Genomic DNA, 15413 nt, shown 5'->3' with positions numbered 1-15413 from the left:
TCCACATTTGGGGATCATAATGTGCAGCTTAAGCTGTGGTTGATCAGTTACAGAACACAGACAGCGCCTATGTGAGTTCTGTTTGTAGATATACATTTTTGCCTTACAGACATCCCTCTGATGCAGCAAGGGGGAGCTGCTTTGCTGACCATGAGCAAGGTTAAAGAAAATGTAATATTCCCCATGAAGCAGCTCTTGGTACTGACCTGACATGATGCCAACTCAGCTGGCACTCTGAGCTGGTCTCCCAGCCATGCACTCTGCATTTCCAGGCATGGAGCACTCCAGACTCAGGGCTGCAGACCTCTAGAGAGGGAAATATCCTATTCTGCATTTCTCTTGTGCTACTGAGGCTCAGAGCCCTCCTGCCAATAGCCTTGGACATGGTCTTCAGAGAGGGAACGTTGTCTTTTGTCTGGCCAGCCCCTAATGTCTGAGCCCAGATCAGCACACCAATGTTTCCAGTGTTATCTCTTTTACTTAGACAGCATGGTGCCACCTAGGGCGTGTTATCAAGCCCCTCCCTTGATTTAAGAACCCGTTCCTGACCCTCACCTTTCACTATAAGCTTTGATTTTGGGGTGTGACACGTTTACGAGTTGAAAGTTTGGGGTGGGAGGAGGCAAAGAATGGAAGAAGAGTTCTGGCTTCTCAGTGGGTCTTCAGGAGCCACACTCTTTCTGTTTCATAAAGGGTTAGGTAGGTGTCCGTGCCATTTTGCAGGCAGAAAATTAGTTTTTCTTAGACTCATACGTAAGTAAGAAACACAAATTTAACATAAAACTCCCAAGGTGGAGAGATCTAATAGAAATGCCATTCTATTCAAACTTAAAGCCTGTAGGAACATTTCAAAAGCCCCCTTTCAAAGGGCCAAGCAGCAGGCCTCCTACTTACAGCCTGGACACTTACAGGCTAGCTCCCCTCACAAGCGACTTTGAAATCTTACCATCTCATGCAGAATGATCAATGCTTTCTCTGCTGTCCCTCACTCTGTAGTCCTGAATAGAACTGCCACTGCCCTCCACAGGCTGTGATATTAGTGTCCCCTCATCTGACACAGTCCCGACACACCAGCATGAGTCTCAGGCCTGCCCTTCCTCTTTTGTCCCCTTCTTCAGAGCCCAAGATCACACGTTCGAAAGGCAGTGGGCTTTCTGGGTGAGGATGTATAGAGTTGCTTCCTAGTGGTCTTTGGAAGCAAAGGGATTTTTCTGTTTTGCCTCATGCAGCTCTTGGCTAGAGATTAGCCCCAGCCGCCAAGGAGGATGAGACTCCAGACCTCGCTAAAATGCACTCAGAAGAACTCCCCCCACCAACTCTGTTTTGTTTCCAAAGTCAATTTATTGAATATTAATTCATAAAGACAACAATATAATTTTAATGAAAAATATCCTATATCACTCAAGACTTAAAACAATACCCCTTAGAGACACTGCTTTGAGAAATAATCACATTAACTTTACACACGAGTCCTTTCTTAAGCTTTATTTAAGAAATCGAGTACTATATAGTTCAATATATATAAGACACATCCAGTATTGTGTTCCTGATAGCAAGTGCATAGATTTTGTTAAGATACCATTTTCACTCGATAGAAATGGTTCATGGTCACATGAAGGTAATATTCCCAGTGATTTTGCCCAAGCATGAGAGGAAAAAACAGAACACAGCAAAAATAGTGAACTACAACAGAAATGAAAAACAAAAACAGTGAATTAGTAGAACAGTCGATTCCTGATAAGTGAATAAGCTGATTGTCTGGCCACAATGTTTTATTCACTTATCAGGAACGATTCGTGGTCCGCTTATGTTCACTGCATTGCCTAGCTTGCTAGCTCTGAGCCTGCTGATCATACCCCGTTGCCGTGGCCTGGCAGGCATGTGGTATCCATCAGCCAGGAAACGTATCTGGCTCTGTGGTTTCTCAAGGTGCTCTGTGCATGAGCAGTAGACAGACCTGCTCACACCATAGCGGAGTTTTACAAAATCAACACTGAGTGCGAATTTAAGCAGTGGCCAACTTTATAGTCACAAGTGCTTACAGGAGCAAGCCTTTGTGTCTTCTGTAGAGAAACCTACTTTGTCTCTCTGTGCGTGAACATTATACCTTGTGCTGAATGGTGGTCATATTTGTGTTTCCAAAAGAAATCCATCCTGGAAAGAATTTGATCATTCTCTTTCCCAGTCTTTCCCCCCCCGTTATGCCGCCCATTCTTCCAGAAAAGAAAGAAAAAGGAATCACACCTTTAGCTATCTTTCCTCACTAACCGAAGCAGCGGCCTTTCAGAGGCAGACTGACTGACTAGGCAGTGAGAGCAGGAGTGTGGCTAGAAATCAGCTTCCAGCAGTGCAGGCTTAGGATTCTGAAACTCATTCCCAGTGAGGTGTTCAGCCTAAGCAAAGAGTCGCCTTTCTTCTGCTTGGTAGGCTCGAGGTTGTTGACCTGACTGAAGAACAGGGACCTGAGGGGCCAGCTGAAACCAGAGGGTAGGCAGCCAGAGCTGTAGGGGACTCTTCCTGGCACCAGGCTCAGGGTGGCCTGACGCAGGCAGAGCGCATACACTGAGGAGTTAGAAGGGGTGAGAAGGGAGGAGAGCTGCCAGCCATGGCATCTGTGATGAACACCTTGAGGGGCGCCAGATTCCTGAGCTGGTGGACAGTAGAGCAAGGCGGGCCTGTGGCTTTCACTGCAGGGGAGTGGGGATGTTTTCTGACCAGGAGTTGGGTGACAGTGGGAACACAGCTCTTCCTATCCTGTGTCCATCCAGGAGGGAGCATGGGACCTATGGCATTATGAGCTACCCTCTGGAAATGGACAGTGAGGACTTGAGCAGAGTCCCCCACCTCCCTCATTCAGTCCAGCTTCCATTGGAGTACCTGGCAGTCTTCCCACTTCCGTCAGTTTTAATAGTTGAAGCTACTCCTGGATTAAACTGATTAGCTTGTGGAAATGCATTTGTATACATACCTATTAATCGATGTAGCAGACATCCAAGTTTAACTCTTTTCGTACCCCCACTGACCAGCTCGTTTTCTTTTGTCCTTCCCTGAGAGCTCCCCTCTTTTGTAAAAGTGATCCCTTCCTAAGCTCAACTGCAGCGAGGTGACTTTGGACTGGAGGGCAGACAGAAGAAACCCTGGGTCTGCTGCTTCTGTTCCTCTTAAGGTTGCAGCAGAGAGTTCATGGTGGTTAGTTAGGAACTGTGGATATGAGGGAGAGGAGAGGGAAGGAACAGGTGTGGTCAGAAGACCATACAATGCCTTGTCAAGTCCAGTCCTGTAAGCAGTTATTAGGTGAGTCACAGGGAACAGACATACTGTCTTGGCAGCAGTGGGTAGGGTAGGCTACGCATAAACCAGAGAGGGATGTGCAGTTTCCTTGTTTCCCAAATCAGATATTCACTTAGGTGGAATCGACTGTATCTTTTTACACAACATATAGAAAAAAAACGGATACGTGCAACAGTGAGGTGTAGAGATGCATCACCAACACAGAATGACTACCAACAACACAACACGCAGAGAGAAACAAGTATTAGGAAAATGGTTTAATATTGGAGACAGAAGCAAAAAATCGCATCACACAATAACATACATTACAAAAATAAGTCTGACTGTTTCAACTACACGGTTATGTTCACAATGAGGACAGGAGGGTCAGAAAAAACTTCAATCTAAACAGCAAAAAAGCAAACTCCTAAAGTTTAACTAATACATTTATCCACTTAAAGTGACTGAGTACTTCTAAGTCTAGTTATCTTATTGTGTAACTGCACAATACAGAATAAAAAGTGAAACTTACCGCTGTATTTTCAGACAAAATTCTAATGCTAGATATAAGCAAAGGGAACAAAGAAATCAAGCCAAAGTTTTTAATTCTTAAAAGAAAAGCAACTTTCTTTCTATCAGCCAGAAATCAAACTTGAAATCAGTCATTGTCAGGGGCCCACAAGAGTAAGCCACAAAAATTTCCATTTTTTTAATCTCCAGTATAAAAAATCCCACTGGTACAAAATGCATAAGTACAATCAGTTGTAGAAATAGGAAAGCCTGCGTTTTTGTTTTTTGGCTCAAATTCCATCAAACAACAAAATCCAAATGCATCAATAAAACAGAAACAATACTCAAATGGTCTTACAGTTTCCACTAGGTTGCATTAACTTTGGCTTTTCTCAGACAATATTTAAAAACTATTTTGTAATTCTAAACAAAATGGTATTATTAATCTACAAACAACAATTCCCACAGCACAAAAAACACAAATACATTTTTTTGTATGACATTATTCAAAAGGTAATGAAACTACATTTTTTTAAAATTTTATTTCTTTTTAATTAGCACTTAAGATAATAAAAACAGAAACAGTAAATGATTCCAGAGTAGCACAAGCCAAAGAAGCAGAACCCCTGCGGTGAGAGAAAGGTGAACTTGGGACACCTGGGGGGTGCCATTCAATCAGAGTTCTCGGAGTGAGCTGGAAAAGACTATGCTCTACACTTGATGTTTAAAAACGCAGTTTCCCTGTGTTTCCAAAGTCTTCCAAAACAGGCCCTGTCCACCCTCACGGCTTTGTCCTTTTGACATTAAAGATAGAGGACAGTTTGTCTCTGAGGAAGGTTACCTTTCTAACAATGAAACATGCAAAACCCCAAACCTCCCTCTTAATGTACTGTCTTGGTTGCCTGCAAAATGAGAAACACTCAACAGAAAGTCCTGCCGGCCCGAGCCTCTTCGGGGGACTGCAGGGGGTGAAGAGGAAGGAGGGCAGTTTGCATCCATGGGAAAAAAAATCTGATTTTTTTTTTTTAAGATTTATGTCATTGATAAATGAATAGATCTGAATGAGATGGTCTATGAAATACAACTGGAATTCTCTTGGTTTCTACACGTGTATCTACACACCACCATATAGTAGAGACTGAGAAATGTGTGTGACCACTTTGTTATTAAGCTGAGTGCTGCAGAAAGTACAAAATAGCCCTCAAGGATGAAGGAAGGCCCCGGCAGTAGTAAACAGGTGTGGGGAACACGAATCATGTCATTGGAAGTGCACGTGCTGTAAGGAGGAAACTTGTTTTTTTTTTGCATTGTGAGAGGCTAATCCTTTCCATCTCAGGGCTATCTAACACATTCACACACACACATTAAACCAATGGGGTGGGTGATAGGGGAAAGGGAGCTGAGGCCAGAAGCTTGCAGGTTATGCTTTCCCCGAGGCTGGGTGTGTGCTGGGACTGTAGGTGTGACATTAGGGTCTGTCAGAACAAGACTTCTGTTCATCCAAAGCCAGACTCAGAGGAATATGGCACTTTAAAAAGTGGCAGCAGGAACTGGGCCTGGGTATTTGGTTCATTGTGGTGAAGAACACAGCTGAGCTCCTCTTACATGGCCAGCCCCTTTAAATGTGTTCAATCAAAAGTCAAAACACCCTAGAAAACTGGAGAGGCAAGGAAAGGCCGTGGGCTTTTCACACAGATACCTTGCATATTCAGGTGTCCATTGGAGTCCAAGAATCCCTAACACAATGGCTGATTCAGCATTACTTACGAGTGTTTAAGAAACAAGAGCAAAATTCCTTGAAAGACTGAACCATTCAAAAGCCATTTAACTGCAGGGTGTATGAAAATATTATACACTAGGACATACCATGGAACCCCATCTCAAAAAGCAAATGGTGTCTTTAGGGTTTACGTTGGGGCTAAGTCTACCTGTTTTTACCTCCACAGGGTTTAACTCCATCTTTTACACTTAAACTAAAGGAGCGTAAGACAATAGGAATGGGGGTGAATTAAAAAAAAAAAAGTGTAGGAAAAAGACTTAAGAGTTTTGGGTGTGTGGGTGGGTCTCAAAGAACAAAAATAAGAACTTAGAGGATGTAGATGGGAAAAATCCAAATCAGAAACACCCCAAAACAACCCAAGGCCGACAGTATAAAAAGGTACCAACATTCCAGATAGCTCTGGGTAGAAAGGGTTAAAAGTTCAAGACTTTCTCACCTTAGAGGTTTCCAGATATTATGAAGAAAATACATTGTGAGGGTTGCCTTCACAGCATTGATGTGTATAGAGTGGTTAAAAAAGTGACACATGGGCACTTATACAATGTCTTACAAAAAACAGCATAGAGAAATAACAAACGATAACAAGTTCAGGCAACAAGACCACAGAATAGCAAGTTAACAAACTTTGTAACCTTTTTTTTTTTTTTTTAAATATTAGGGATTTATACAAAACACATAATAAAATACCCATGTTATCAAATTACTTCTCACAAGAAACACACCGGAGCTCTAGGAAGGAAGTACCTTTGGAATTTGGCACTATATAGTTTTCACTTTTTTCTTTAAAAGAAAAAACAAAAACAGATCACATTTTGCTGAACACAAACACATCTAATAGTCCACAATAAAAAAAAGTGACATCAATGCTTCTCAAGCCAACACAAAACTTATTCTGGAATAGTTTTTTTTTTTTCTCTCACATGAAATTATTTTTTTAAGCAAACAACTTTTTTTTTGAGATTCTTTTTTTTTTTTTTGTTTTAAGAAAACCAATTCTAAGCTTGTCTTATCAACAAGTAACATTAAGACCTCGAGACTCGTGAGGAGAGTACAACTGAATCCACAGAAGCACCGACATGACACAGTTTACAGTAACCTTTCTCCTGTACATTGAAACAGTATAAAATATAGGTCATTTCATGGGCGTCAAACCATGGATTGTCTAACTGTGAGTCAGTTCAGCAAAAGGTGACACAAATAGGTAGCATTTGCCCCAAAACAGGGTAAATAGTTTTCTTATACTAATCTACAAAAAGTGGTTCTATATATATATCTTAATGAGAAAGTGAGCCACCTAAAATGGCCTTATCAAAAAACTTTACACTGCCTGAAAAATGTAAAAACTATTACAGACCTCTAGAGACTTAAAATCAGACAGTTTTTTTTTTTTTTTCTCAAACTGTTTTTGGAAGTAGTCTGTTAGAAACCAACATTCTGTGTCCCTGGACACATATTGCTATTGTCACCAGTGACCGGGAAGAATGCCAATCAATCCCTGTGTAATACTTTCAAGTCTGTTTTATGAAAAGAAAAAAAAATAAGAAAGAAACATTTTTGCCACAGGTTTTTTTTTCTATAATTTGTCTAATAGTTTCAGTCTTGCATGAATGCAGCAATGTTTTTCACATTGACTTCCCAGAATTCATAGCTAGATGAGGTCACATGCAAATTTCAAAGGTCAAACTAGATCAAAGGTCAGTAGGAGAACCAAATATGATGTGAGGTCAGAAAGACATCAGAAACAATGACGGGACGATGAAACTTTTTTTGAGACGCCACAGGGACATGCTAGGCAAACGATGAACTAACGGGCATGAAGATGTCTAGGGAGAAAACAAGGAAGAGTAAAAAGTTACACAGAATCTACGCAGCAGCAACAAAATCACTTTCAAGGGTGCAGGAGAAAAACTAATGCAAATCTTAGGTCTTCAGGGAGTCTATGAGCCATTCACATAATTTGCATTTCTTACACTCTTTTTCCACAGCACAATGAAACCCCAAGAGAATCCATCTGGAGAGAGTGAGAGGGGATGGATTCTGGGTGTTTTGGGGTGAGGGACTAGCGAGGGACAGAGGAGAGGGTCCAGTTTGAACAAAGGTGACATATGGGGAAGTCAAGACAACTGAACTGTAAACTAGATAATGGAAATTACGAACAAAATAATCAGACAGATACAAACAACGAGAGGATAAAGCATGAACTTTAGGTCTAGGGTTCAACAGTGAAAAAAAGCCCATTCCTAGAACAATTCCTCTAGAGACTACTTCAGAAGGTCCTAGCTAGACAGAGAACTGCTCTTTAGGTACCCAATAAGTTAACAATAGGCAATAAATAACTTCCATTATTTCTGAGGCAGTAAAAATTTTGTATAAAAATAGAAATGCTTTTTTTACAAATAAAATTTACAGGCCTGTGGCTTTCTTTTTTTATTTAAGTATTATTTATGTATTTATTTATTATTAAATTTATCTTTCAAGAAACATCAAGTATTTTCACTCATTTTTATTTTATTTTTAAACCCTGTAGCTTTAAGAAACAGATCTCTAAATCTTTTTTTACATTAATCCTTTCTAAAAACAAAAATAAAACAATAACAAAATAGACAACCAGTGTAATAATCTGACCAATAAATGTCATGTTTCTTTGAACCCTAAAATCAAATCCTACCTATATTAAAACAAACCAATGTAGTGGGAGGATGTTCTGTGGTGTTTTAAGTGCGTCTCCTGGCTTCTCCCTCTGCTAGGCCACCATGTTAACTCTGAACGTGGGGCCCTCTGAGGGGCGGGCGGGCGGGCGGGCGGGCGGGCAAGGAGGGGTGAGTTCTCCAGGCAGTGCTCTTGGGGCACCAGTGGTTTCAGAGTTAGAATTGCACATTAGTGTTTGCTTGCCTTTTAAAATCTCAAGATGTCATCTATTTGTTTATATGTTTTTCTTTGAAAAAGCAAAACAAAAACATTTTAAAAAGGAGTAAGGATGTTCAAATTGCAGAACGAAGGAGAATACAGTGGCACATTGGAGGAGGAAGGGGTTTACTCAACAGAAACAAGGTAGCCCAAGTTTAGTTATGGCAAACTGGGTGGGGCATGAGTGGAGGAAATGGAGGCCTTATTGTAAAAATAACCGTCTCTCTTGGTAAAAGTTGGCATTGTGGTCCCTCCTCTGCCTTCCCTGTTGAGAACAGGCTGGCTTGTGGGACTTACCCTAAGAAAGCTAAAATAAGAGCAGGGAGCTTCTGGGGTTAGGATCAGTAAGGTTTGCTGTCGTTCTTGGAGCGCTTCAGCTGCACCTTCAAGCGTTTCATGCCGATCTGAAAGCCGTTCATAGCCTGGATTGCAGCTTGTGCAGAGACTGGATTGTCATAGCTAACAAAACCTGCAAAACATAAAGGGGAAGGAGGTAGGGAGGTCAGGGTGAAGGGGAAGCCAATCAGAAAATGGGGCTGGCGGGGCTGGCCGGCATAGTGTGACTGCAAATGCTGAGAGGTGCCTGTCCCAGGATCTGAGCTGAGCTCTGCTAGGTTTATGCTGTCCTATGCATGCCCAGTGCATGCCTGCGAACAACACTGGTAATACCCACTGGCAAGTAGTGAAAGAGCTAGTTGGAGTGCAAATTCTCCATGTAGGACAAAAACCCTCCCCACAACACTACAGCTAAGTTGTTCTGGTCAACCTTGTCCCTCTATTTAGTGCTTTGAAGTCATACCTGTTTGTTTTATCCTCCCCCTCCCTGCCCCCCCAAGGGATCCTTTGGAAAGAATCCTCGGGAGAGAATAAGTATTCAATCTATTCATAGACAGAGTCTACAAAGGGCTGGCTTAGGATGAGTCAAGCACCGAATCAACTGAATTAGAATAATGTATACTAGCTTCTTAACATTTCGGAATTACTGTTCAAACCCAGAGGTGAAAACCTCCAAGCCTTTCTCTTTGTCTCAGGGCTTAATAATCATCTCAACATATTCCAGTTATTTGTATCTGCAACAATAAGCCACCATCAGAGAGAGAGAGAGAGAGAGAGAGAGAGAGAGAGAGAGAGAGAGAAGAGAGAAAGAGAGAAACAGACAGAGAGACACAGAGACATAGAGACAGAGACATAGAGACACAGAGAGAAAACAGAGAGAGAGAGAGAGAGAGAGAGAGAGAGAGAGAGAGAGAGGGAGGGAGAGAGAGAGAGAGGGAGGGAGAGAGGGAGAGAGAGAAGGCATGCCTGTTTCTGAAACAGAACAACTGATATTCTGGAAAGATTCAGGAGGAAGGAATTCTGGCTGCAGAGTTTATTTTAACAGGGTAGTGTGAGGCCAGTCAGGCAAGTGGTGAGCTTGTGCACCTCCTGACTTTGAGTGGAGACAGAAAGCTACTCCATGGACTGAATTTCACTTTAAAACATGGAAGATTCTGGCATTTTCACTTATCTACTACTATGAAGGTTTAAAACTAAAGAGAACATTCTTTTACAAACCAGTGGAGGGGGCAAAGGACATAAACATACTTGAGCAGAGTTCTCAGCGATAAAAGTGGACACAAGGTCTAAGGCAGGAAGGCGATCCATAGGTAAGTTACATCGCAAAAATGGTTGTTTATATTTCTATTTCCTCCAGTTCCTGTCAAAGTAATCTCAATTCTAAGACTTTCACTCTGATGTGACTTCTCCCTTCTCTTGGGGTCTTTTAGGTAGAAGTGGCAAGATGATTAAAGAATGGAAATGGGTCAAGAGTGAGATGGATGAAAGGATGGGTTTATTACGACGAGCAACTCAGCAAACTGGGAGCTTAAGACATAGACTCACTCACTGAGAAACTTGGGAGGCAAAGCTTTTAAGTCAAATTGAAAATACATCCCGGATTCTCCCAGCTACAGCTTGTATTATCATGAACATATTGGTTAAGTAGTTGGTGGACTGATAAAATCTCTTTCCAAGGTAATGTTTCCTCGCTTTTAAGTCAAATTGAAAATACATCCCGGATTCTCCCAGCTACAGCTTGTATTATCATGAACATATTGGTTAAGTAGTTGGTGGACTGATAAAATCTCTTTCCAAGGTAATGTTTCCTCAAATCATGGACTACAGTCCCTTTTAGTCTCCAGATAAACTTAGGACAATTATGCAGCTATGACAAATATGTCTGTCTAAAAACCTTGCCCAGGAAACCTTCCCAAAGGTAAGCCCTGGCTCTCACAGGCATGCACCTACGTGACAGCTTAGGTTCCATTTCACTCCTCAGCTGTTACAAGGGTTTCTATACAGTTCCCACAGCAGAGGTGTAGTGGGCTTAGGCTGACAGCCTTTCTCCTAGGGTAAAAACTATCACTGGAAACGGTTGGTGCATTAATTCTTCTAACCCCTGAGGCTTAGACCATTCTGGATGATGAAAGACTTTAGCACCAGAGCTGTAGAACCAAAACACTACCTACCAGTCAGCCAGATAAAGTCTGAACTTACGGCTATTTGAGAACTACTCTACTTTAGATATTTTTCTTTGTAGCACATACAATCCTATTTCTTTTGGTCCATATCTTACTTTTATAAAATGTACCACCTCCTACAATATGAATTATTAAACTGTAGGAGTGATGTCAACAAAAGCTCTGAATACCCTGGTCTCTTAATATCTTTGGGGCTAAATCAGTTTGAAAAATAAGGAAGTCATGGATTTAACAAATGCTCTCCTTGTCTCATAGAAACACCAGGACAGGAATTTTCATTACTCTGTTATGGGGGGGGGCATGCTCCCTCTGGACCCCAAGGGTGCAAGGCCTGACAGCTAGGTGCTTTGTAGTGTTGATGAATACCTGCATATTTGTGTGCTCTGGCCTATGCACACAGCCCTGGCCATTTTCAATCTAAGCCTATCATAGTGCTTTGTTCTCTGTAACCACGGGACACACCAACTGCTGTCCTTAGTCTGCAGAGATCCAGTGTGGCAGCAGCCTGCTTATGAGTGTGGACATTTGTAAGCTAAGTCTGAGCTATTGGAGACTGTAGGAGTAAGGAGTTAGTGGCAGAGTGTCCGCAGTGTCATCTGTAACAGTACAGACTGAAAACTCATGGCTCCATCTACAGGGCTTGAAGAAACTACTGCTGCTCTATGGTGAGAAAGAATCAAGATATAAAGGAAGATGCTTTAATACTACAGTATAGAATATTACCTAAGATAAGGGAATGTCCCCTTTTATGTAGCACTTCCCCCTTTTCTGATTAAATAACTTTGCCCAAATCTGTTTACATGCAACTAGAAAGTCAGGAGCCACCACCATAAGGAAGGCCCTATCCTGACTCCTGCCTGGGAAACCTGCAATATTTAGCTAGGTTTCTTTTGCATACCAAAGCACTTGCTCAGATTGGTCTGTTTGTCAATGAAGACTTTAGCAGAGATAACATTTCCAAAGGGCATGAACATCTGCAGAATGTCCTGGTCTCCAAACTCCTGTGGAAGGTGGTAAATAAAGAGGTTTGCCCCCTCTGGACCTAAAGAGGAAGAAAAAATCAGAGTAAGGTATCCCCCAAGTCTTAGTCCCCAAAGCCTCTTAGGAATACTTTAGTAATAGGTAGGTTAGCCATTTGGCTTTTTCTTATAAAGAATAAGCAGATGGATAATTTTAAGTGCCAGCATGATCTTCAGGAAAACACTCATCCTTTAAAATTTCTTAATTGGTGGAGGGGATGTGGTGGGGAGGTGGGATGTACTCTAAGTAGCTTCTTTTTCATGGAGACTCTTTGGCTCACTTTAGCTGCGCATTAGATCTCATCTCCATGGTGGTAAAGGTGGTAGCAGTAAGCAGGACAGGGATGGAAACTATGCATGGGTTATTCCTGGGTGGCCATGTTTTATGTGCAGACTATCTCCTGAAGTGGAAGAGAATGTTCTTTGCATTCTAAGCAAATTGCAGCAATTTAGAATAATGAATACAATAGCAGTAATGCTGCTCAGGTTTCTCAACTATTTGCCCAGGTATTCAGGCAGTTTTGATTTGGCAAATCTGTGCGCACACACTGTAATAATCATCTTTATTAGAATGACTGGCAGGGAGTCAACAACTGGGGGAAAGGTAGCTAGAATCTTACAATTTTGACAGGCTGTTTATCAGTGAGAATTAGACTTTGTGAGTGCAGTGGACCCAAGAACTTCTCCAAGAGGGAATTAAACACAGCCTTTCCCTTTCCACGCAAATTCCAGAAAGCAAGGGGGAAGGGAGAAGGTCTTTTTAGCTATACTGTTTGAAAGGTTAGTTGTCTTAAGTTCCTCACTGAACTCAAGACTCACCAATACAAGAGCTGCATGGAAGTTAAAAGAATGAAAAGAAGGAAACCAGATGTACTGGACAGAGAGAGGACAAAGCTGGGATACTTGTTGATGCTGGGGAGAAACGGAGCTCACAGACCTGGGGAAGTGACTTCTATACGTGGCTATCACAGGAGAGGGAACTTGCCTGCCTATCCCATGTGGAGTTCAGGGGCCAGCATCCTGTGAGTTCCTTATAGAATTCTTACAGTGGGGAATGGTATCTAGGTGTATGGATATGAGGAAGATGAGGATTAAAAAGAACTTTGTAAAAATAAGTGGGCACATCTTTGTCTGCCCCCAGAAAATTAATGAAGAAAGTGTCATAAAGATAAGACTTTCCTGAAGCCAGAGATGTAGTTACTTCTCCTTTACTTAAACACATGTCTGTATTACTAGATTGCTTACAGAGTCTATGGATAGTTCTATAATCCAGCTCAAGGGAGGCCTGTTTTAAAGGGAGACAGCTACAGTTGACACTGCTCCTTCTCTGTTTTCTGATCCTAATATGGATAGATGCGAAAACTCAAATGCTGGAAATGGGCGTGCTAAGTGCTACTGTCCTGTGTGTGTTCTTAGTAACAGGCATACTGGCCAAATGTATACCCCAGACTTAGTGTGCCTTTAAACAAAGGGTTTAAATGCTTCAAGAAGGATGAATGGGGCTCAATCTGCATTGTAAGGAATGCTGCTACTCCTGAAGCCTGAGCAGCAAGTGCATTTTAATGAACAAGACAGACTATCTGTGCCTGAATGATCCTGGGAATCCAGAATGCTATATACATTCTGATTCTGTCCATGCCAGAGAGGGGGAGACCATGAACAGTGAGACAGAAAAAAAGAGGTATTGGTCCTTTTGTTTATTATTTCCCCAGGGACAAATTCCCAGTATCTTGATCCCCCTCCTCTGCCATGCCATTACCAAGAAGCAGTTTGATCTTTTAACCCTCCCAACTGAGATTTAAAAAAAAAGTTTCATATAGAAAAACATTCATTGTATGTAACTGATGTAGCTGATACCCAAACCAACAAAAATTCAAACACACACACACACACACACACACACACACACACACACACACACCACACCTCTCTCTCTCTCCTAGATCTCTAAAAGTAATTTAAAATCTTTTCATAACTCACTCGTTTTGTCTGTCTGTCCACTTTCTCCTAGCACAACACCTTAACTGGCAGTTCTGTTATATTAGTGGTCCCGACAGGCTGGTTGCTGTAGTCTGTATTTCTCATAGGGTGCCTGATTTAGCACAAAACTCCAAGGCCCAGAGGCAACTATCTTCTAGAACAAAGCTACACTAAACCACAAGTGCCACTTGCTGGGTTCTTGGGGGCTCTAACTATCTGTGTGTACAAAACTTGCCTCCTGTTGAGGAAGGGAGATGGGGATGTATGAGAGCAGCCAGAGGATGTTCACAATGGCATGAAAGGTGATGGGCTTTCCTGATGTTTAGATCTGTAGAAATGCTATAATCTTTCAGAAAATTAGCTATGGAAACATTCATTTAAATCATTTTTTTTCCTAGTAAATGGTTAATTTTCCTGTATTGGAAAAATATACCAGACTCCATGACTAAATAGTTCAGGGTACATTTCAACTCTAACTAAAGGTCAGAACAAGGACAGATCTTTAGATTAGGGAATCTCAAAATCTGCTGAGTAGTAGACCTGTTCTCTCCCTTCATTTTAAACTAATGGCAGATGGATGATATCCTTGAGCTGGATTAACTGGGTGAGAAGATGATCAAAAGAGAGGTATGAGAAGGTAAGAGATGGGGCTGGGGGCAAGGACAAACAACCCAAACCAATGAAATGAACAAACCAAAAGCTATGACTAGTACCGGAAAAAAAAAAAAAAAAAAAAGAGCCCTAAAGCATATCACGGGTAACTAACATCCTTAAATTAGAAGTAGGACATGGTGATCCTGACCTCTAGTCCTTACAAGTCATAGAAAAGCATCTTACAGTAGCAGTAAGCTGGGGTGAACTCATTTAGAAAAACATTGTTACAGTGCCCAGACTTGAACCATTGAATTTTTAATGTTTTGGTGCAGTTTTATATCTGAGTGGCCCAAGTATATTGTCCCGTAAAGCTATGCTGGATAATGGAGAGACATCCAGCATTCTCCGGAACCATTTAGGGGACTTAGCTTTGTTACCTTACAGGTTCTCTCCCATGGTACTTACTGCTCACAGTGCTTACAGGGACTAACAAAGACAGACTTTCTCAGGGAAGATCTGTGGTGTTCATGATGAGGGGGTCCCTTTCAAACACCCCGTGAGACACAGCTGTCTAAACAGCTAGGCATGCTTGAATACTTACAGAAGTCACAGCTGGAGCAAAGAGCTGAGGAGTAACTTAGATCTCATGGATTCTTTTCTTTTTTCCATGATCTCCATGCTATTTGTCAAAGGAAACTTTATTTTCTATTTTTAAGTTGTATCTCCTTAAAGATACTAACTTTGCAGAGTAAAACTATGATACTACTTAGCAGATTACCATCTTTAAATTAATATCCAAGCAAAAGCCATTTGTAACTAAAATGAAGATAAAAG

The 15413-nt window shown here is 41.5% G+C and overlaps 1 protein-coding gene across 18 annotated transcripts in view; it reads right to left on the bottom strand.

Annotated features, from left to right (window-relative positions):
- Positions 1-3533: 3533 nt before the first annotated feature.
- Positions 3534-15413, bottom strand: part of Celf2 (CUGBP Elav-like family member 2) — a 539378-nt gene continuing 527498 nt past the window's right edge. For 12 of the 18 annotated variants that reach the window (XM_059263523.1, XM_059263534.1, XM_059263522.1 and 9 more), the window contains 3 exons: positions 11885-12028; positions 8765-8936; positions 3534-7383 (listed from right to left, as the gene is read on the bottom strand). In XM_059263523.1, coding sequence (XP_059119506.1) covers positions 8809-8936; positions 11885-12028 — 272 coding nt within the window. In that variant the 3' untranslated portion in view covers positions 3534-7383; positions 8765-8808. The remainder of the gene's footprint in view (positions 7384-8764; positions 8937-11884; positions 12029-15413) is intronic. The other 6 variants (XM_059263531.1, XM_059263530.1, XM_059263532.1 and 3 more) reach the window with 1 other exon arrangement.

Source organism: Peromyscus eremicus, chromosome 5 (assembly GCF_949786415.1).
Source record: "Peromyscus eremicus chromosome 5, PerEre_H2_v1, whole genome shotgun sequence".
In the NCBI taxonomy this organism is placed as follows: Eukaryota; Metazoa; Chordata; class Mammalia; order Rodentia; family Cricetidae; genus Peromyscus; species Peromyscus eremicus.
This window is presented reverse-complemented; position numbering and strand designations above follow the sequence as displayed.